The 17,733-nt window shown below is 46.0% G+C and overlaps 2 protein-coding genes across 4 annotated transcripts in view; one reads left to right on the forward strand and one right to left on the reverse strand.

Annotated features, from left to right (window-relative positions):
* Positions 1-14,210, forward strand: part of LOC106566365 (sortilin) — a 31,927-nt gene extending 17,717 nt beyond the window's left edge. Inside the window, exons 10-19 of the mRNA XM_014134309.2 lie at positions 1,137-1,292; positions 1,614-1,823; positions 5,612-5,780; positions 5,990-6,180; positions 7,025-7,214; positions 9,377-9,493; positions 9,924-10,035; positions 11,132-11,244; positions 11,484-11,610; positions 11,806-14,210. Of these exons, the coding sequence (XP_013989784.1) occupies positions 1,137-1,292; positions 1,614-1,823; positions 5,612-5,780; positions 5,990-6,180; positions 7,025-7,214; positions 9,377-9,493; positions 9,924-10,035; positions 11,132-11,244; positions 11,484-11,610; positions 11,806-11,820 (1,400 nt within the window). The 3' untranslated portion in view covers positions 11,821-14,210. The remainder of the gene's footprint in view (positions 1-1,136; positions 1,293-1,613; positions 1,824-5,611; positions 5,781-5,989; positions 6,181-7,024; positions 7,215-9,376; positions 9,494-9,923; positions 10,036-11,131; positions 11,245-11,483; positions 11,611-11,805) is intronic.
* A 120-nt stretch (positions 14,211-14,330) lies between these two features.
* On the reverse strand, positions 14,331-17,243 carry ngrn (neugrin, neurite outgrowth associated). Of its 3 annotated transcripts, none has more exons than XM_014134311.2 (4): positions 17,109-17,243; positions 16,075-16,341; positions 15,684-15,794; positions 14,331-15,299 (listed from the first exon to the last, which is right to left on the reverse strand). In XM_014134311.2, the coding sequence occupies exons 2-4, from the start codon at positions 16,308-16,310 to the stop codon at positions 14,558-14,560; spliced, it is 1,089 nt and encodes a 362-aa protein (XP_013989786.1). In that variant the 5' UTR covers positions 16,311-16,341; positions 17,109-17,243; the 3' UTR covers positions 14,331-14,557. The 3 variants fall into 3 exon arrangements, with proteins under 3 accessions (XP_013989786.1, XP_013989787.1, XP_013989788.1); XM_014134312.2 differs by having other exon boundaries at positions 16,075-16,338; positions 17,109-17,216; XM_014134313.2 differs by having other exon boundaries at positions 16,075-16,296; positions 17,109-17,211.
* Between the last annotated feature and the right edge of the window lie 490 nt (positions 17,244-17,733).

A 17,733-nucleotide genomic window follows, 5' to 3' on the forward strand; every position in this document is an offset into this window, starting at 1 on the left:
TACACTCCTCCCCTCCTCTCATTCTCTCCTCCCCTGTTCCTCTCCTCCTCCTCTCATTCTCTCCTCCCCTCTCATACTCTCCTCCCCTGTTCCTTCCTCCCCTCCTCTCATACTCTCCTCCCCTGTTCCTCTCCTCTCATACTCTCCTCCCCTGTTCCTCTCCTCCTCCCCTCCTCTCATACACTCCTCCCCTCCTCTCATACACTCCTCCCCTCCTCTCATTCTCTCCTCCCCTCCTCTCATACACTCCTCCCCTGTTCCTCTCTCCTCCTCTCTCTCTCCTCCCCTCCTCTCATACTCTCCTCCCCTATTCCTTTCTTCCTCCCCTCCTCTCATACACTCCTCCCCTGTTCCTCTCCTCTCATACTCTCCTCCCCTGTTCCTTTCTTCCTCCCCTCCTCTCATACACTCCTCCCCTGTTCCTCTCCTCTCATACTCTCCTCCCCTGTTCCTTTCTTCCTCTCATACTCTCCTCCCCTGTTCCTTTCTTCCTCTCATCTCTCCTCCCCTGTTCCTCTCCTCTCATACTCTCCTCCCCTTTCCTTCTTCCTCTCATACTCTCCTCCCCTTTCTCTCCTCTCATACTCTCCTCCCCTGTTCCTTTCTTCCTCTCATACTCTCCTCCCCTGTTCCTTTCTTCCTCTCATACTCTCCTCCCCTGTTCCTCTCCTCCTCCCCTCCTCTCATACACTCCCCCCTTCCTCTCATACACTCCCCCTCCTCTCATACACTCCTCCCCTCCTCTCATACTCTCCTCCCCTGTTCCTTTCTTCCTCTCATCTCTCCTCCCCTGTTCCTCTCCTCCTCCCCTCCTCTCATACTCTCCCCCTCCTCTCCTACACTCCCCCTCCTCTCATACACTCCCCCCTCCTCTCATACACTCCTCCCCTCCTCTCATACTCTCCTCCCCTGTTCCTCTCCTCCTCCCCTCCTCTCATACTCTCCTCCCCTGTTCCTCTCCTCCTCCCCTCCTCTCATACACCCCTCCCCTGTTCCTTTCTTCCTCCCCTGTTCCTCTCCTCCTCCCCTCCTCTCATACTCTTCTCTCCTCCTCCCCTCCTCTTATACTCTCCTTCACTTTTCTCCATTTCTTATCTACAGTACCCAAATACAGTTCTTCTCCTATATGTCCCCAGACACAGGCTATGGCAGCATCTACGTGTCAGACGACAGGGGTACAGTGTACTCTAAGTCTCTGGATCGTCACCTCTACACCACCACAGGGGGAGACACTGACTTCACCAACGTTACCTCTCTACGAGGGGTCTTCATCACCAGTATACTGGCAGAGGGTAGGGACTACACACACACACACACACCTGCTTTAAATCCCCCAACAGTTAGAGCAGGCCTGAGATGGTAAAGAAAGGGAGTTCCAAAGGCATGGTGTGTGGCAGGAAAAAGGCCACGTGACTGTGTCCCAGACCCCTGTTTGTCAGACTACGGTGTGTTCCACCATAACAGTTATGAGGCCTAGGATGAATGACTTTCATTAGCTGTTCAGTGTGAATTCAGCTGCGTGTCTACAGCAGAGCCATAGATGGAGAAACGCTGGATTATATCTATATGTCTCTTAGAATAACCTCTGTCTCGTTGTTGGATTGTTTTTCCAGATGGCTCGGTGCAGTCTGTGGTGTCCTTCGACCAAGGAGGGGAATGGGTACCGCTGCAGAAGCCTGCCAACACCAAGTGTGACTCCACAGCCAAAGACCCCGACAAGTGCAGTCTCCACATCCACGCAGCCTACAGCACGGCTATGAAGCTGAACGTCCCCATGCTGCCTCTCAGTGAACCAAACGCTGTAGGACTCATCATGGCTCACGGTAAATCACACATGCAGGCATGCATGCACACACACACACACACACACACACACACACACACACACACACACACACATCTCATCATCATTAACCTGTCCATGACTGTTTTCAATTTGACTAAGTAAAAAGGCCAGGCCGTTGTGTTGTGCCGGAGTCTGGTCCAGCGTTAACACTTGTGGTTCAAGTCTAGACTCAGCCACTGATCTGTGGCCTTCTCCCGTAATCTAAAAGACATACAGTGCCTTCGGAAAGTATTCAGACCCCTTGACTTTTTCCACATTTTGTTAGGTTACAGCCGTATTCTAAAATTGATTAAATGAATACAAATCCTCAGCAATCTACACACAATACCCCATAATGACATCACAATACCCCATAATGACAAAGCGAAAACAGGTTTTTAGACATGTTTGCAAATTTATTACAAATAAAAAAGACCCCAATGGTCACTCTAACAGAGCTCTAGAGTTTCTCTGTGAAGATGGGAGAACCTTCGAAGAAGGATAACCATGTCTGCAGCACTCCACCAATCAGGTCATTATGGTAGAGTGGCGAGACGGAAGCCACTCCTCAGTAAAAAGGCACATGACAGCCTGCTTGGAGTTTGCCAGAAGGCACCTAAAGGATTCTCAGACCATGAGAAACAAGATTCTGTGGTCTGATGAAACCAAGATTGAACTCTTTGGCCTGAATGCCAAGTGTCACGTCTGGAGGAAACCTGGCACTATCCCTACGGTGAAGCATGGTGGTGGCAGCATCATGCTGCGGGGATGTTTTTCAGCGGCAAGAACTGGGAGACTAGTCAGCATCGAGGCAAAAATGAACGGAGCAAAGAGATCCTTGATGAAAACCTGCTCAGGACCTCAGACTGGGGTGAAGGTTCACCTTCCAACAGGACAACGACCCAAAGCACACAGCCAAGACAACTTAGAAGTGGCTTCGGGACAAGTCTCTGAATGTTCTTGTGGCCCAGCCAGAGCCCGGACTTAAACCCAATCGACCATCTCTGGAGAAACCTGAAAAATAGCTGTGCAGCAACAATCCCCATTCAAAATGACAGAGCTTGAGAGGATCTGCAGAGAAGAATGGGAGAAACTCCCCAAATACAGGTGTGCAAAGCTTGTAGCGCCATACCCAAGAAGACTCAATGTTGTAATCGCTGCCAAAGGTGCTTCAACAAAGAACTGAGTAAAGGGTTCGAATACTTATGCTAATGCTATATTTCAGTTTCTAAAAAACTGTTTTTGCTTTGTCATTATGGGGTATTGTGTGTAGAAATGATGGGGGGGACAATTTTATCCATTTTAGAACCTAAACTAACAAAATGTGGAAAAAGTCAAGGGGTCTGAATACTTTCCGAAGGCACTGTATATTATTATTAATAAATTAGTGACACCACTGTAATAATATATGCTTTTTAGCAGACAGTTTTATCCAAAGCAGCTTATTCATGCTGCATACATTTACTGGTGGTCCCGGGTATCAAACCAACTATCCTGGACCGTGTTCTACCAACTGAATTACAGAGGACCGCGTTCTACCAACTGAACTACAGAGGACCGCGTTCTACCAGCTGAGCTACAGAGGACCACGTTCTACCAGCTGAGCTACAGAGGACCACGCTCTACCAACTGAGCTACAGAGGACCACGCTCTACCAACTGAGCTACAGAGGACCACGCTCTACCAACTGAGCTACAGAGGACCGCGCTCTACCAACTGAGCTACAGAGGACCACGCTCTACCAACTGAGCTACAGAGGACCACGCTCTACCAACTGAGCTACAGAGGACCACGCTCTACCAACTGAGCTACAGAGGACCACGCTCTACCAACTGAGCTACAGAGGACCACGCTCTACCAACTGAGCTACAGAGGACCACGCTCTACCAACTGAGCTACAGAGGACCACGCTCTACCAACTGAGCTACAGAGGACCACGCTCTACCAACTGAGCTACAGAGGACCACGCTCTACCAACTGAGCTACAGAGGACCACGCTCTACCAACTGAGCTACAGAGGACCACGCTCTACCAACTGAGCTACAGAGGACCACGCTCTACCAACTGAGCTACAGAGGACCACGCTCTACCAACTGAGCTACAGAGGACCACGCTCTACCAACTGAGCTACAGAGGACCACGCTCTACCAACTACAGAGGACCACGCTCTACCAACTGAGCTACAGAGGACCACGCTCTACCAACTGAACTACAGAGGACCATGTTCCCCTGTATCTCAGGGGTTTGTACTTCAGGAAGGTTACAGGCTGCGACCACCGCCAGGTAGCGCTCCACACAGGTCCAGCTTTGAAACAAGGGTCGACCAGTGTACAAGAGACCCATACCAAATGCTGCAAGACTTGAGACGGAAGTTGATTTGATGTGTATGCTGACAACCAAAGAAGACAGAATTCAGGCAGAAGAGGACCTCAGACATGGCTGGGTTGAGAGAGAATAACTCTTGAGGCCATTGTTCCCTCCCGCTCCAGTCATGATCAGCCACAGGACGTAGCCATTGGTGGGGAAACTCAGAATGAGATTGAGTGCGCAGGAAGCCGTGTTGATGGATGTGCCTTGTGCATGGGGGCCAGCTACTGAGATTCTGTTTGTCTCTGAGATGTTCATGTCTTCACCTTCTAGATTGGTGTGTGGGCTTTAGTATGCTTTGACAATGATAAAGAGTTTATACCTGTTGAAATGGTACGGTAAAGCATGTATCAATCAAAGGAATCAAGATTTTGGGGTGAATTCCGTTTCTACTCAGTCAATTTATGGACTCAATATCAGAAAATGATATGACACTTAATGTCTTATTCAACACATCTGATGAAATTATGAAAGTTCTGCAAAACTAGCATTTCCCCCATTTGTTTCATACATTAGATTAGAACTGGGTTTAAATACACGTGTGTTTGTTTGATAGTAATATAAATATTTGAGTATTTTAAATTAATTTGGACTGAATCACCTACCTCTGGAACTATTTGAAAGTATTTTCAAATAATGTCCTATAAATAACCAACTTTTTCAAAATATGTCCATATACATCATTTTAAATGCAGCACAGTATGTATAAATACTGTATATTTTTGTATTTTCAAATACATGCCAATACTTTCCAAGTGTAATTCCAAACATATCAAATATTCAACTAATTGTGTTTAAAAAAATATATTCTTCCAATTATTTACTAACAAATGTCTTGGAAAGTAATTGAAATACCCTTTAATAGTATTTGAACCCAGGTCTGCATTAGACACATTCTGAGATAAAAGGAACACACCTGAATGAACGGAGATCTCCTGCTGGTCTGGAAAGTGTAGAGCTGATGTTACGTTGACAAGTTGAAGCTGATTGTGTGCTGCAAACACACATATATACATACACACACACACACACACACACCTGTGTCACTCCATCACCTTGATGGACCACACCTGGCTGGCATGCAAATGGTGACGTGCAAAATGTAATCAATATCGCACTAAGTGACTGTGATTATGATTGAAGAGGATATGCTGTGCAGTGTGTTATGGATAGGGCTTTTTTCCTGACAGGTCAAATGATTCAGAAGGTATACCATCTGTTATCTAAACGGATTGGTACATTCATTTTATTTTTTTTAAACTTTTTTTAAATGAATGATATACTGAATAGAAAATGGATTCTTGAAGAATATACAGTAACTTAATAAACAGTTAAACTATCAGATGACAGAGGCTACACCTCGCTGTCTATTTAATTTTGACCTTTAACCTCTCCCCTCTGACCCCCTTAACCCCTCAGGGAGTGTGGGCGATGCCATCTCTGTGATGAAGCCTGACGTATTCGTGTCAGATGATGGGGGTTACACCTGGCTGCAGGCCCTGGAGGGACCTCACCACTATGCCATCCTGGACTCTGGTGGACTGCTGGTGGCCGTGGAGCACTCTGCTCAGCCCATCAAAGACATCAAGTACGTCTGTGTGTCAAAAGAAGGGCTCTGGTCAAAAGTTGTGTACTGTATAGGGAATAGATCAGGGTGTCGTTTCAGACAGGCGACGCAGGAAGCCTGGTACCCAGGCTAGAATGCAGAGGCCAAGAAATAAAGAAACCACTTAAACGTACAATAAAACACGTCATGGCAATTGTGCTGATGTACAGTAATGTGTTCTTTCCTGTCAGGTTTTCCACAGACGAGGGCCAGTGCTGGCACGTTCACCAGTTCACTAGCGATCCAATCCACTTCACAGGGCTAGCGTCAGAGCCGGGGGCGAGGTCTATGAACGTCAGTGTCTGGGGCTACAGAGACTCTCTGCTCAGTCAGTACTGGGTATCAGTCACCATCGACTTCAGAGAGCTGCTCACTAGAGACTGTGAGTACTAGTAATACCATGGGATACAGCTACTGTAGGCTGATGTGATACAGACATGCATTATAACACTGAGTACCCAGTACCTAGACATGAGTTATAACACTGAGTACCCAGTACCTAGACATGTGTTACAACACTGAGTACCTAGACATGTGTTACAACACTGAGTACCTAGACATGCGTTATAACACTGAGTACCTAGACATGCGTTATAACACTGAGTACCTAGACATGTGTTATAACACTGAGTACCTAGACATGCGTTATAACACTGAGTACCCAGTACCTAGACATGCGTTACAACACTGAATACCCAGTACCTAGACATGCGTTACAACACTGAGTACCTAGACATGTGTTACAACACTGAGTACCTAGACATGTGTTACAACACTGAGTACCCAGTACCTAGACATGTGTTACAACAGAGTACCCAGTACCTAGATATGCGTTACAACAGAGTACCCAGTACCTAGACATGCGTTACAACACTGAGTACCTAGACATGCGTTACAACACTGAGTACCTAGACATGCGTTACAACACTGAGTACCTAGACATGCGTTACAACACTGAGTACCTAGACATGCGTTACAACACTGAGTACCTAGACATGCGTTACAACACTGAGTACCTAGACATGCGTTACAACACTGAGTACCCAGTACCTAGACATGCGTTACAACACTGAGTACCCAGTACCTAGACATGAGTTATAACACTGAGTACCTACTACCAGGGAATAAAGCTGCTGTATTAGATGGCTCCTGGGTCTCCAGCACATCACAGGTCTGTGTTAGCCCACTGAACTAAAGCCTCTTTCAAACTCATGTCTGTTTCTCAGGTGAGGACCAAGACTACGTGCAGTGGCTGGCGCACTCTGATGACATCAGCGACCCTAACGACGGCTGTATGTTGGGTTATAAGGAGAAGTTCCTGCGTCTGAGGAAGGCCTCTGTCTGCTTGAAAGGACGGGACTATGAGGTCAACAAGCAACCCACCCCTTGCCCCTGCACCCTGGATGACTTCCAATGGTGAGAAGTCTAGTCATCATGAATCTGTTCCAATATCCACACTAGTATACTACCTAAGATAAAGCCTTGTATTGGGCATGCATTCTGGTATGCCCTTATGTTTGCTGCATATGTTTCAGTCAGCTCCAGTACACGGTGGTGGTCACCCTAGCTACAGTACACGGTGGTGGTCACCCTAGCTACAGTACACTGTGGTGGATTACCCTAGCTACATTATAATGTGGTGGTCACCCTAGCTCCAGTACACTGTGGTGGTCACCCTAGCTCCAGTACACTGTGGTGGTCACCCTAGCTCCAGTACACTGTGGTGGTCACCCTAGCTCCAGTACACTGTGGTGGTCACCCTAGCTCCAGTACACTGTGGTGGTCACCCTAGCTCCAGTACACTGTGGTGGTCACCCTAGCTCCAGTACACTGTGGTGGTCACCCTAGCTCCAGTACACTGTGGTGGTCACCCTAGCTCCAGTACACTGTGGTAGTCACCCTAGCTACAGTACACGGTGGTGGTCACCCTAGCTACAGTACACTGTGGTGGATTACCCTAGCTACATTATAATGTGGTGGTCACCCTAGCTCCAGTACACTGTGGTGGTTACCCTAGCTCCAGTACATTGTGGTGGTCACCCTAGCTCCAGTACACGGTGGTGGTCACCCTAGCTCCAGTACACTGTGGTGGATTACCCTAGCTACATTATAATGTGGTGGTCACCCTAGCTCCAGTACACTGTGGTGGTCACCCTAGCTCCAGTACACTGTGGTGGTCACCCTAGCTCCAGTACACTGTGGTGGTCACCCTAGCTCCAGTACACTGTGGTGGTCACCCTAGCTCCAGTACACTGTGGTAGTCACCCTAGCTACAGTACACGGTGGTGGTCACCCTAGCTACAGTACACGGTGGTGGATTACCCTAGCTACATTATAATGTGGTGGTCACCCTAGCTCCAGTACACTGTGGTGGTTACCCTAGCTCCAGTACACTGTGGTGGTTACCCTAGCTCCAGTACATTGTGGTGGTCACCCTAGCTCCAGTACACGGTGGTGGTCACCCTAGCTCCAGTACACTGTGGTGGATTACCCTAGCTACATTATAATGTGGTGGTTAACCTAGCTCCAGTACACTGTGGTGGTCACCCTAGCTCCAGTACACTGTGGTGGTCACCCTAGCTCCAGTACACTGTGGTGGTCACCCTAGCTCCAGCACACTGTGGTGGTTACCCTAGCTCCAGTACACTGTGGTGGTTACCCTAGCTCCAGTACACTGTGGTGGTCACCCTAGCTCCAGTACACTGTGGTGGTCACCCTAGCTCCAGTACACTGTGGTGGTCACCCTAGCTCCAGTACACTGTGGTGGTCACCCTAGCTCCAGTACACTGTGGTGGTTACCCTAGCTCCAGTACACGGTGGTGGTCACCCTAGCTACAATACACTGTGGTGGATTACCCTAGCTACATTATAATGTGGTGGTCACCCTAGCTCCAGTACACTGTGGTGGTCACCCTAGCTACAGTACATTGTGGTGGTCACCCTAGCTCCAGTACACTGTGGTAGTCACCCTAGCTCTAGTACACTGTGGTAGTCACCCTAGCTACAGTACACTGTGGTGGATTACCCTAGCTACAGTACACTGTGGTGGATTACCCTAGCTACAGTACACTGTGGTGGTCACCCTAGCTCCAGTACACTGTGGTGGTTACCCTAGCTACAGTACATTGTGGTGGTCACCCTAGCTCCAGTACACTGTGGTGGTTACCCTAGCTACAGTACATTGTGGTGGTCACCCTAGCTCCAGTACACTGTGGTGGTCACCCTAGCTCCAGTACACTGTGGTGGTCACCCTAGCTCCAGTACACGGTGGTGGTCACCCTAGCTACAGTACACTGTGGTGGATTACCCTAGCTCCATTATAATGTGGTGGTTAACCTAGCTCCAGTACACGGTGGTGGATTACCCTAGCTACAGTACACGGTGGTGGATTACCCTAGCTACAGTACACGGTGGTGGTCACCCTAGCTCCAGCACACTGTGGTGGTCACCCTAGCTCTAGTACACTGTGGTGGTCACCCTAGCTCCAGACAGTTTACCAGTGGCAGAAGAATAGTAATTGTTCTCAACACCACTACCTGCTGTCCCTGTCTAACCTGCTCCACGCTGCCCTCCTGCAGTGACTTTGGGTACTATCGTAAAGAGAACAGCTCAGAGTGTGTGGAACAGCCGGACCTGAAGGGCCACGTTCTGGAGTTCTGTCTGCAAGGCAAGAAGGAGCTGCTGCAGACCAGAGGGTAAGGCTTTAGTCATCTGTGTTCCAACCTGGATCTCCTGCGCTGTGTATCACAAGACCATGTTAGCCCACTGTGCTAAAGTCTAGGAATTAGCTTGAGGAGGTAACACAAGTCTACAGGTCTCAGACAAGGTAACTTATCAGAGTGTGGATCACCGAACCACCTGATCGTGCTGTACAACTGTCAGTAGTCATGGTAGCACATAGGTTCCTATTTCTGGAAGTTTCTCTCTGTGTATATGGCATGACAACGATGGAAGAGTTTATTTTTTCCATATTTAAAAAAAATATATATATTTAAGCACAAGCATTTCGCTACACTCGCAATAACATCTGCTAACTATGTGTATGTGACCAATAAAATTTGATTTGATTAAGTTACTTTCTTTATAACCATGACTGACCACTAACCATGTCCTCTTGGTCCACAGCTATAGAAAGATCCCTGGGGATAAGTGTGAGGGAGGAACACAGCCAGAGAGAAAAGAGATAGACCTCAGTAAGAGGTGTGTCAATGACCTACTGGGACCTCAGGAACTACTGGTGAGTAGAGATGACTACGCCACTGGTTCTCACTGGTCTTCAGTGGTTCTCACTGGTCTTCAGTGGTTCTCACTGGTCTTCAGTGGTTCTCACTGGTCTTCAGTGGTTCTCACTGGTCTTCAGTGGTTCTCACTGGTCCTCAGTGGTTCTCACTGGTCCACACTGGTTCTCACTGGTCTTCAGTGTTCCACACTGGTTCTCACTGGTCTTCAGTGGTCCACACTGGTTCTCACTGGTCTTCAGTGGTTCTCACTGGTCTTCAGTGGTTCTCACTGGTCTTCAGTGGTTCTCACTGGTCTTCAGTGGTTCTCACTGGTCTTCAGTGGTTCTCACTGGTCCTCAGTGGTTCTCACTGGTCCTCAGTGGTTCTCACTGGTCCTCAGTGGTTCTCACTGGTCCACACTGGTTCTCACTGGTCCACACTGGTTCTCACTGGTCTTCAGTGGTCCACACTGGTTCTCACTGGTCTTCAGTGGTCCACACTGGTTCTCACTGGTCTTCAGTGGTCCACACTGGTTCTCACTGGTCTTCAGTGGTCCACACTGGTTCTCACTGGTCTTCAGTGGTCCACACTGGTTCTCACTGGTCTTCAGTGGTTCTCACTGGTCTTCAGTGGTTCTCACTGGTCTTCAGTGGTTCTCACTGGTTCTCAGTGGTCTTCAGTGGTCCACACTGGTTCTCAGTGGTCCACACTGGTTCTCAGTGGTTCTCACTGGTCTTCAGTGGTTCTCACTGGTTCTCACTGGTTTTCACTGGTTCTCACTGGTCCAGAATGTCAAAAAACAATGGAAGGAATCCTTGCGTAACATTTATTGAATTTGACAACTTGCGTATAACATGGGCAGTTTGAACGTGGAATCACGTAAACATTTTAACCCAAGAGACTGACAGAAAGATTGATAGGGATTTCATCTTCAAAACAGTGTAAACCTCAGTAACCATTGGTTACATGACCTTAATCGTGCTGCACAACTGTCAGTAGTCATGGTAGCACATGCTTTCTCGTTTCTGGAAGTCTCTCTCTCTATGTATACTGCATGACAACGATGGAAGAGTTGTCCTTATACTCTCTCTCTGTATCTCTCCCCTCCTAAAGACGGACGGCCATCTGTCCAGCTCAGCACCCATCGTAGTGACGGTTCTAATCATTATCCTGCTCAGTATCGTAGCTGGGGTCCTCTTTGTCAAGAAGTACGTCTGCGGTGGAAGGTCAGTACAGCAACTGTTGTTTTAAGATCAGTACATAGCAAACCGAGCTATACTGCTGTTGTTTTAAGATCAGTACATAGCAAACCGAGCTATACTGCTGTTGTTTTAAGATCAGAGCTGGTTACTCAAGCACAGTGAAACATTTTAAATATCTGAGCCAGTACCATTTGGTTCTGGTTGGCACAATGATGTGTGAAAAGGTTATAAGTGGCTCGGTGTGTTTTGGTTGGCTCCTCCAGGTTCCTGGTACACAGGTACTCTGTCCTACAGCAGCATGCTGAGGCCCAGGGAGACGGAGTAGATGAGCCATTAGACAGCAACCACACTCGGGCAAGCAACAAGAACGGCTTACACGATTCAGACGAGGTAATGGTACAAACACACAAACATCACATTTTTTAGTTTTTGTATGGCCTCCGCACTTATTATAAATATACAATTTACCTCAATCCCTTGGTGAAGGATTGGTTGTGACTTTTCTTCGCCTCAGTGTTTTCTCTAGTCCTTTCTTTTAAAAGTCCGCTTACATAGGAATGTTGTTTGTTCTCTGTGTGTCTCTAGGATCTTCTGGAGTAACAGGTGGCATTTTCAGCTACCAGGAGGACCTACTAGCCTCCTGTCTATCCTTTACAACCTAGAAGCTCCTGCAGCTGCCAGGGGAATCTAGTCTCCTGTCTATCCTTCACAAACCAGAAGCTCCTGCAGCTACCAGGAGGAACTACCAGTCTATCCTTCACAAACCAGAAGCTCCTGCAGCTACCAGGGGAATCTAGTCTCCTGTCTGTCCTTAGGCTCACTGCTCTATATTGAAGAACAAGTTTGTCCTATGTGTACAACGAGGCTCGCTGCTGCTCTCTCTCCTTCGCTTCCTGTTACTTCCTCCTTCTCCCCTCCACCATGACCCTTTTAACTCTAACCCCTGACCTTACATTGCCTGGTGGAGAGTCCTTGTAATGCAGCTCTCATCAGTGAGGTATCCAATGAGGCTTTCTGTTCTGAGTGAGACACACATAGAGTTCAGCAGGAGAGCAAAGGGGGCTAGTAGTGTTGTGGTTGATTTAGAATTTCTTCTCCATGTTCCTTTTCCGTTGGGAACAATTGAGTGATGGAATGTGGTGGTTCTGGACCGCTGGTGAACATTTAAATAATGGACCTCTGGAATTGCTGTGTAGAAGCTGTTTTATCAGCATCATCTTCTCTTAACAACATAAAGCTATCTTTTTCGACCAAGTGAACATAAACAACATGACATTACAGGTTATACATGCTTGGGACTGGGGCTCTTGGGAATATTACGTATACACTTCTAATGAAGACTTTTCCTGTTTCTCCCTCCCCTCCCCTCCCCTGCACTGTACATAAAGAGCTTTCCTTTTTCATTGATGTGACAGAGTCGGGAACATGGTAAATAGGTTGCTGTTGGGTACTGTGGCTTGGAAATATTATTTGTAAGTATTTTTGCCTAACTAATAAGATGCAAGTGGAAATATTTATAAGCATTTAAAGTTGGATAGCAATAACATGTTTAGATCCACTGTATCAACACTAAGCTTTCATAGCAGGCGTGAACGTCCTCTAAACTAGACTGAACTAAAGCGATGTATCCTAACCCGAGAAATGTCTACCTGACTCGAATTTTCACCTCCTAAATCATGCATTGATATCAATGGGGTAATAGAAATGTGTTGCGTGCATGTATCTCAAATTATGATTTGGCTGTATTTGAACAATGTCCTTTTTGTATCTGAAAACTGTTTTAGTTAGTACTTGGGAGAAAATCTAGTGTACAAATAGCTATTGGCCTTACGCCTCCTCATTTCTCAATAAAAATGATACTTCTGTTTTAATATGTTAAGCTGTTTTTACACACGTGAAAGTAGATCCAAAAGTGAAGGAAGGACAGTAGGAATTAATCACTGGACTACACAGGGCAACAACGTAAACACAGGAACTAAGAGCACATTTGTAAATGTAAGTACATGGATCTGGACATTTTTTGATGGAGCAGTTTGCATAACAATGTTGTATGGATGTGTAGCAGTTTTACACTGGCGTGCCTGTTTTCAGTATGTGTAGAACCGACCTCCTATGTACTGTAGCTCATATGACATGAGCTAATTCTACTGAATCACATTTTATTATGGTCACCACATTACCCGAGAAGGTCATTGACTTAGTTTCACAGAGACAGGATCATTCTAGCCTCGGAAGCCCATTTGGGGGAAATGTCTGTCTAGTATGGGGGGTCTGTGCCTTCCCAATGAGTGGTAAGTGTACGTACTGTCTATAATAGCTTCAAAGTGTGCATCCCAAATAGCACCTTATTCTCTATATAGGGGACTACTATTGACCAGGGCCCATAGGATGCACCCTAGATATCAGATGTCTGTGTAACCACAGTTGCATCCACTTTGTCATTGACACCCCGTAGATTGGACTTACTGTAATTTATGTGAATAAGGATTTCACCTGAAATGAAACTCCCTTCAATACCGACTACCCTTCTGTTCAGTACAACTGTTCTCTGAATACTCTCCCATCTATAAAGCAATAGGAAATGGAAACATGAACCAATTTGATTCCCTTGTCATGCAATACAACTTGATTTGTCCACTGTGAAATAGACAAATGCAATGTTTCATCTGATTTATAATCCAACCTATACTTGGTGTTTGGTTTGTACAAAAACATCTCTGCACTGGCACAGGACTAAAATAAATGTAGATTGGCATTAGAGCCAACACCTGTACTGTAGTTAACACTGGAAAGACACGTGTTCTGAATTATTCATACCTATTTAATCATGCTGGTTTTATGTCTTTGATTTGAGAGGTGAGACATTTTAAAATGGCTGTATAAAGAAATAATTGTTGAATCTTGGTGTTGGCTGTGTATCTCTTGTTCTGTATATTTGAGACAATTTTGCTTTGGGTTGACAACCAATAAATTAACTCGTCCCTTTGAAAGTTTTGTCTCCTCTGGACTAACATTGCATGTAAAATTACATTTCATTCCAATGTCAATATGTGCAACATTCAAGAAAACCAATTCAATTATAGAATTACAATCAACTTGTGACTAACCCATACATTTGAAATAGTGCTTTATTGGTTTGCAGCATAATCAGTCTCTGGCATCTTCCAACAGAAGTCTATTGCATTTAGGAAACCAACACATTAACATCTCAGGCTACTTCTAAAATGGCACCCATGGGGCCCTGGTCAAAAGTAGTGCACTATATAGGGAATAGGGTGCCATTAGTGCACTACTTTTGACCAGGGCTATGTAGGGAATAGGGTGCAATTTTGCTATCTCAGATTCTGTACAGGAAGTTTCCTTCGCGGTCAAAGAACTCTATCCCATTCTGTACCACTGGCGAATGCTTTGACGACAGCATTAGTTCCTCCAGTTCTTCCTCTGAAAACACCCTTCCATCCCATCTCTCCTCAAGGTCGCCTTTCTCCTCAACCTTCAACACATTGTCCTCTGGAACATTCTCCTCTTCCTCCCACTCCTCTCTAGAGTAATCTTGTCCTGAGGTGTGCCTGCTGTGCAGGGTTGGGGAGGATGAGAGCTGGGTGGGTAGTGAGGTGAGAGGAGCAGCAGGACTATTAGCAGTAGTCATCATGGCTCTTGGGCCTGGGCCATCCTCCAAGTCCCTGGCTATCAGCCTCTGGCTACTGTGGCTAGCCAGGGTGACCATGGCACCAGTGTCACTTCCTGTGGGCAGCATGGCTGGTTTGCTACTTCTATGTCCAGAGGCAGGCAGCTGTGGTCCCACTGCCCCTCCACCACCAGGTAGGGCCACCTGCCTATCCTGTCCCCCTGCTCCACCCCCAGGTAGGGCTTGCTGCCTGCCCTGTCCCCCTGCTCCACCCCCAGGTAAGGCCTGCTGTCTCAGCCTGGCCCACACGCTGGCGTCCTGTTTAGCTTTCCTCTCTGGGGTGGGGGCGAACTTGCTCCTCAGGACTCGTAGGATGACGTCACGATGGACAGAGAATCCCTCTGCCAGACGGTCAATGGTCCATTCCTCTGGTAGCTCCTGCTTCAGATACCTGGGGTGTAGTCAGTAATTGAGTCATTGGTTTAGTCATTGAGGAAAAACGTTGACAATGTTGCAGATAAAGCTGACACGACTCCCTAGTCTACCTGACAGACAATCAAAACATGTCATTCATACAGTACAGCAAAGCTGTCAGGCAACGGGTGGCTACTTTGATGAATCTCATCTAAAATATATTTTGATTTAACACTTTTTTGCTTACTACATGATTCCATATGTGTTATTTCATAGTTTGTCTTCACTATTATTCTATAATGTATAAAATAGTAAAAATAAAGACAAACCCTGGAATGAGTAGGTGTGTCCAAACTTTAGACATATCCTGTGTATATATAATATATTTCTGAATATTTAGTAACATTGCAGCCTTCCTCACCTGATCTGTTCCATGGCGTCCCAGCTCAGCCTCCTCTCTGGAGCTCCAGACTCTGTCAGCTGTCTCTTGACTATATGGTACTTCACCGTCCTCTGTCGTCTTCTCTCTTCACTAGACAGGGAAGGTGAGACTGCCGGCATTAGGCCTTGCTGCATCACGAGTGTGGAGTGATGACTTGATAAATATATGATATTATCTTAAGATACTATGTAGGCCTATCACTGATTTGGTGAAAGTGGCAAGTATGTAGACAGGCACCCTTCAATAGGCCTGGTGGTCCCAGGTCTGTTTGTGCTGTATGCATCGCCAACAGTTCTTGTCAGAAAGACCGCTCAAACAGATCTGGGACCAGACTAAGCCTAGGGTTCAGTTTAGGATAAATGTTTCTCACCTGAACACAGCCTGGACCTTGTCGTCTACATCGTCCATATCTGGATCTGGATCTTCATCTTCAAACCTCTCCTCCTTCCCTCTGTGTCTGTGGGCCGAGGTCCCGTGTGTCTGCCTCTGATCCATCCAGGCCTTGCTGGCATCGCTGCTGACATGTCGACTACAGCTCCATGTGGGCATCACTGACAGTTTGACAAGCCTGGAGGCTATCAAGGAGACCATCCTGAAAGACATCATGGCTATTCTGAAGGCTCACCACTGGTCACTACTGGATGAAGGAAAAGACAGGATCAGAAATTCTCAACATGTTCTATCTAGCTGATTTGCCCAGCACGTCCATTCGGTCTGATCTAGTTACCTAAGAAAAAGTTCAGCTCGCTGAAATAACCTCAATACCAATGGAAAGACCCTCACAAACTTTTACAGATGCACAACTGAGAGCATCCTTTCGGGCTGTATCACTGCCTGGTATGGCAACTGAAAAACAGCTTCTATCTCAAGGCCATCAGACTGTTAAACAACCATCACTAGCCGGCTACCACCTGGTTACTCAACCCTGCACCTTAGAGGCTGCTGCCCTATATACATAGATATGGAAACACTGACCACTTTAATAATGGAACACTAGTCACTTTAATAATGTTTACATACTGCTTTACTCATCTCATATGTATATACTGTATTGTATTCTACTGTATTTTAGTCAATGCCACTCCAACATTGCTCATCCTAACATTAATATATTTCTTAATTCCATAATTTTACATTTGTGTGAATTGTTAGATACTACTGCACTGTTGGAGCTAGGAACACAAGCATTTCGCTACACCCGCAATAACATCTGCTAAATATGTGTAAGTGATCAATAAAATGTGATTTGATAGTAACCTTGGCTAGCATACAGAGCCAAAGACCTTAGCTAGTTAGCTAAATACGCCTCTTGCTGCTACCGCCCATTCACATCTCACAAAGTATTCAAACAATAACCAGGTGTCTAGCCAACATTGATAAAAAATAATTAACAATTGTATTCACCCAAATAAGATTGTCCTGCTTTCTTTAGCTACATTTCAGTCTAGACCTGCTTGTCTCGTGGAAACAATGTAGCACTTCCGCAAACAGTCGTGAGTGGCATACAACCTATATTTCCACATACTGCCACCTACTGGCATGGGGTGTTGAAAAAAAAAAACGATACATATCAGTCACTACTGGATCGAAAATACCAAACAACAAACCTTAATTTAAGTAAATGCATTGATATTTATGAATATTACCCATGTATGCAGTGCTAACATGTGGTAAAGAGAGATTAGCACCAGTGGTGTTAAGTACTTAAGTAGTACATTAAAGTATTTATTACTTAAGTCGTTTTTGGGGTATCTGTACTTTTTACTCCATACATTTTCCCTGACACCCCATTTTGAATGCTGGACAGGAAAATGGTCCAATTCACACACTTATCAAGACAACATCTCTGGTCATCTCTACTGCCTCTGATCTGGCGACTCATTAAACACAAATTATTAGTTTGGCAATGATGTCTGAGTGTTGGAGTGTTCCCTTGGCTATCCGTAAATTTAAAAAACATGAAAATGGTGCCACCTGACTTTCTTAATATAAGGAATTTGAAATGATTAATACTTTTACTTTTAAAACT

Source organism: Salmo salar, chromosome ssa13 (genome assembly GCF_905237065.1).
Source record: "Salmo salar chromosome ssa13, Ssal_v3.1, whole genome shotgun sequence".
NCBI classification, from domain to species: Eukaryota; Metazoa; Chordata; class Actinopteri; order Salmoniformes; family Salmonidae; genus Salmo; species Salmo salar.

What these genes read in the sequence shown, in the direction of transcription:
- ngrn (XM_014134311.2), bottom strand. Translation starts at nt 16,310, where the DNA reads ATGATGTCTTTCAGGATGGTCTCCTTGATAGCCTCCAGGCTTGTCAAA. An exon ending in AAGGTCCAGGCTGTGTTCAG is followed by an intron (nt 15,795 to 16,074) that starts GTGAGAAACATT and finishes TTCCCTGTCTAG; the next exon opens with TGAAGAGAGAAGACGACAGA. An exon ending in GACGCCATGGAACAGATCAG is followed by an intron (nt 15,300 to 15,683) that starts GTGAGGAAGGCT and finishes ACTACACCCCAG; the next exon opens with GTATCTGAAGCAGGAGCTAC.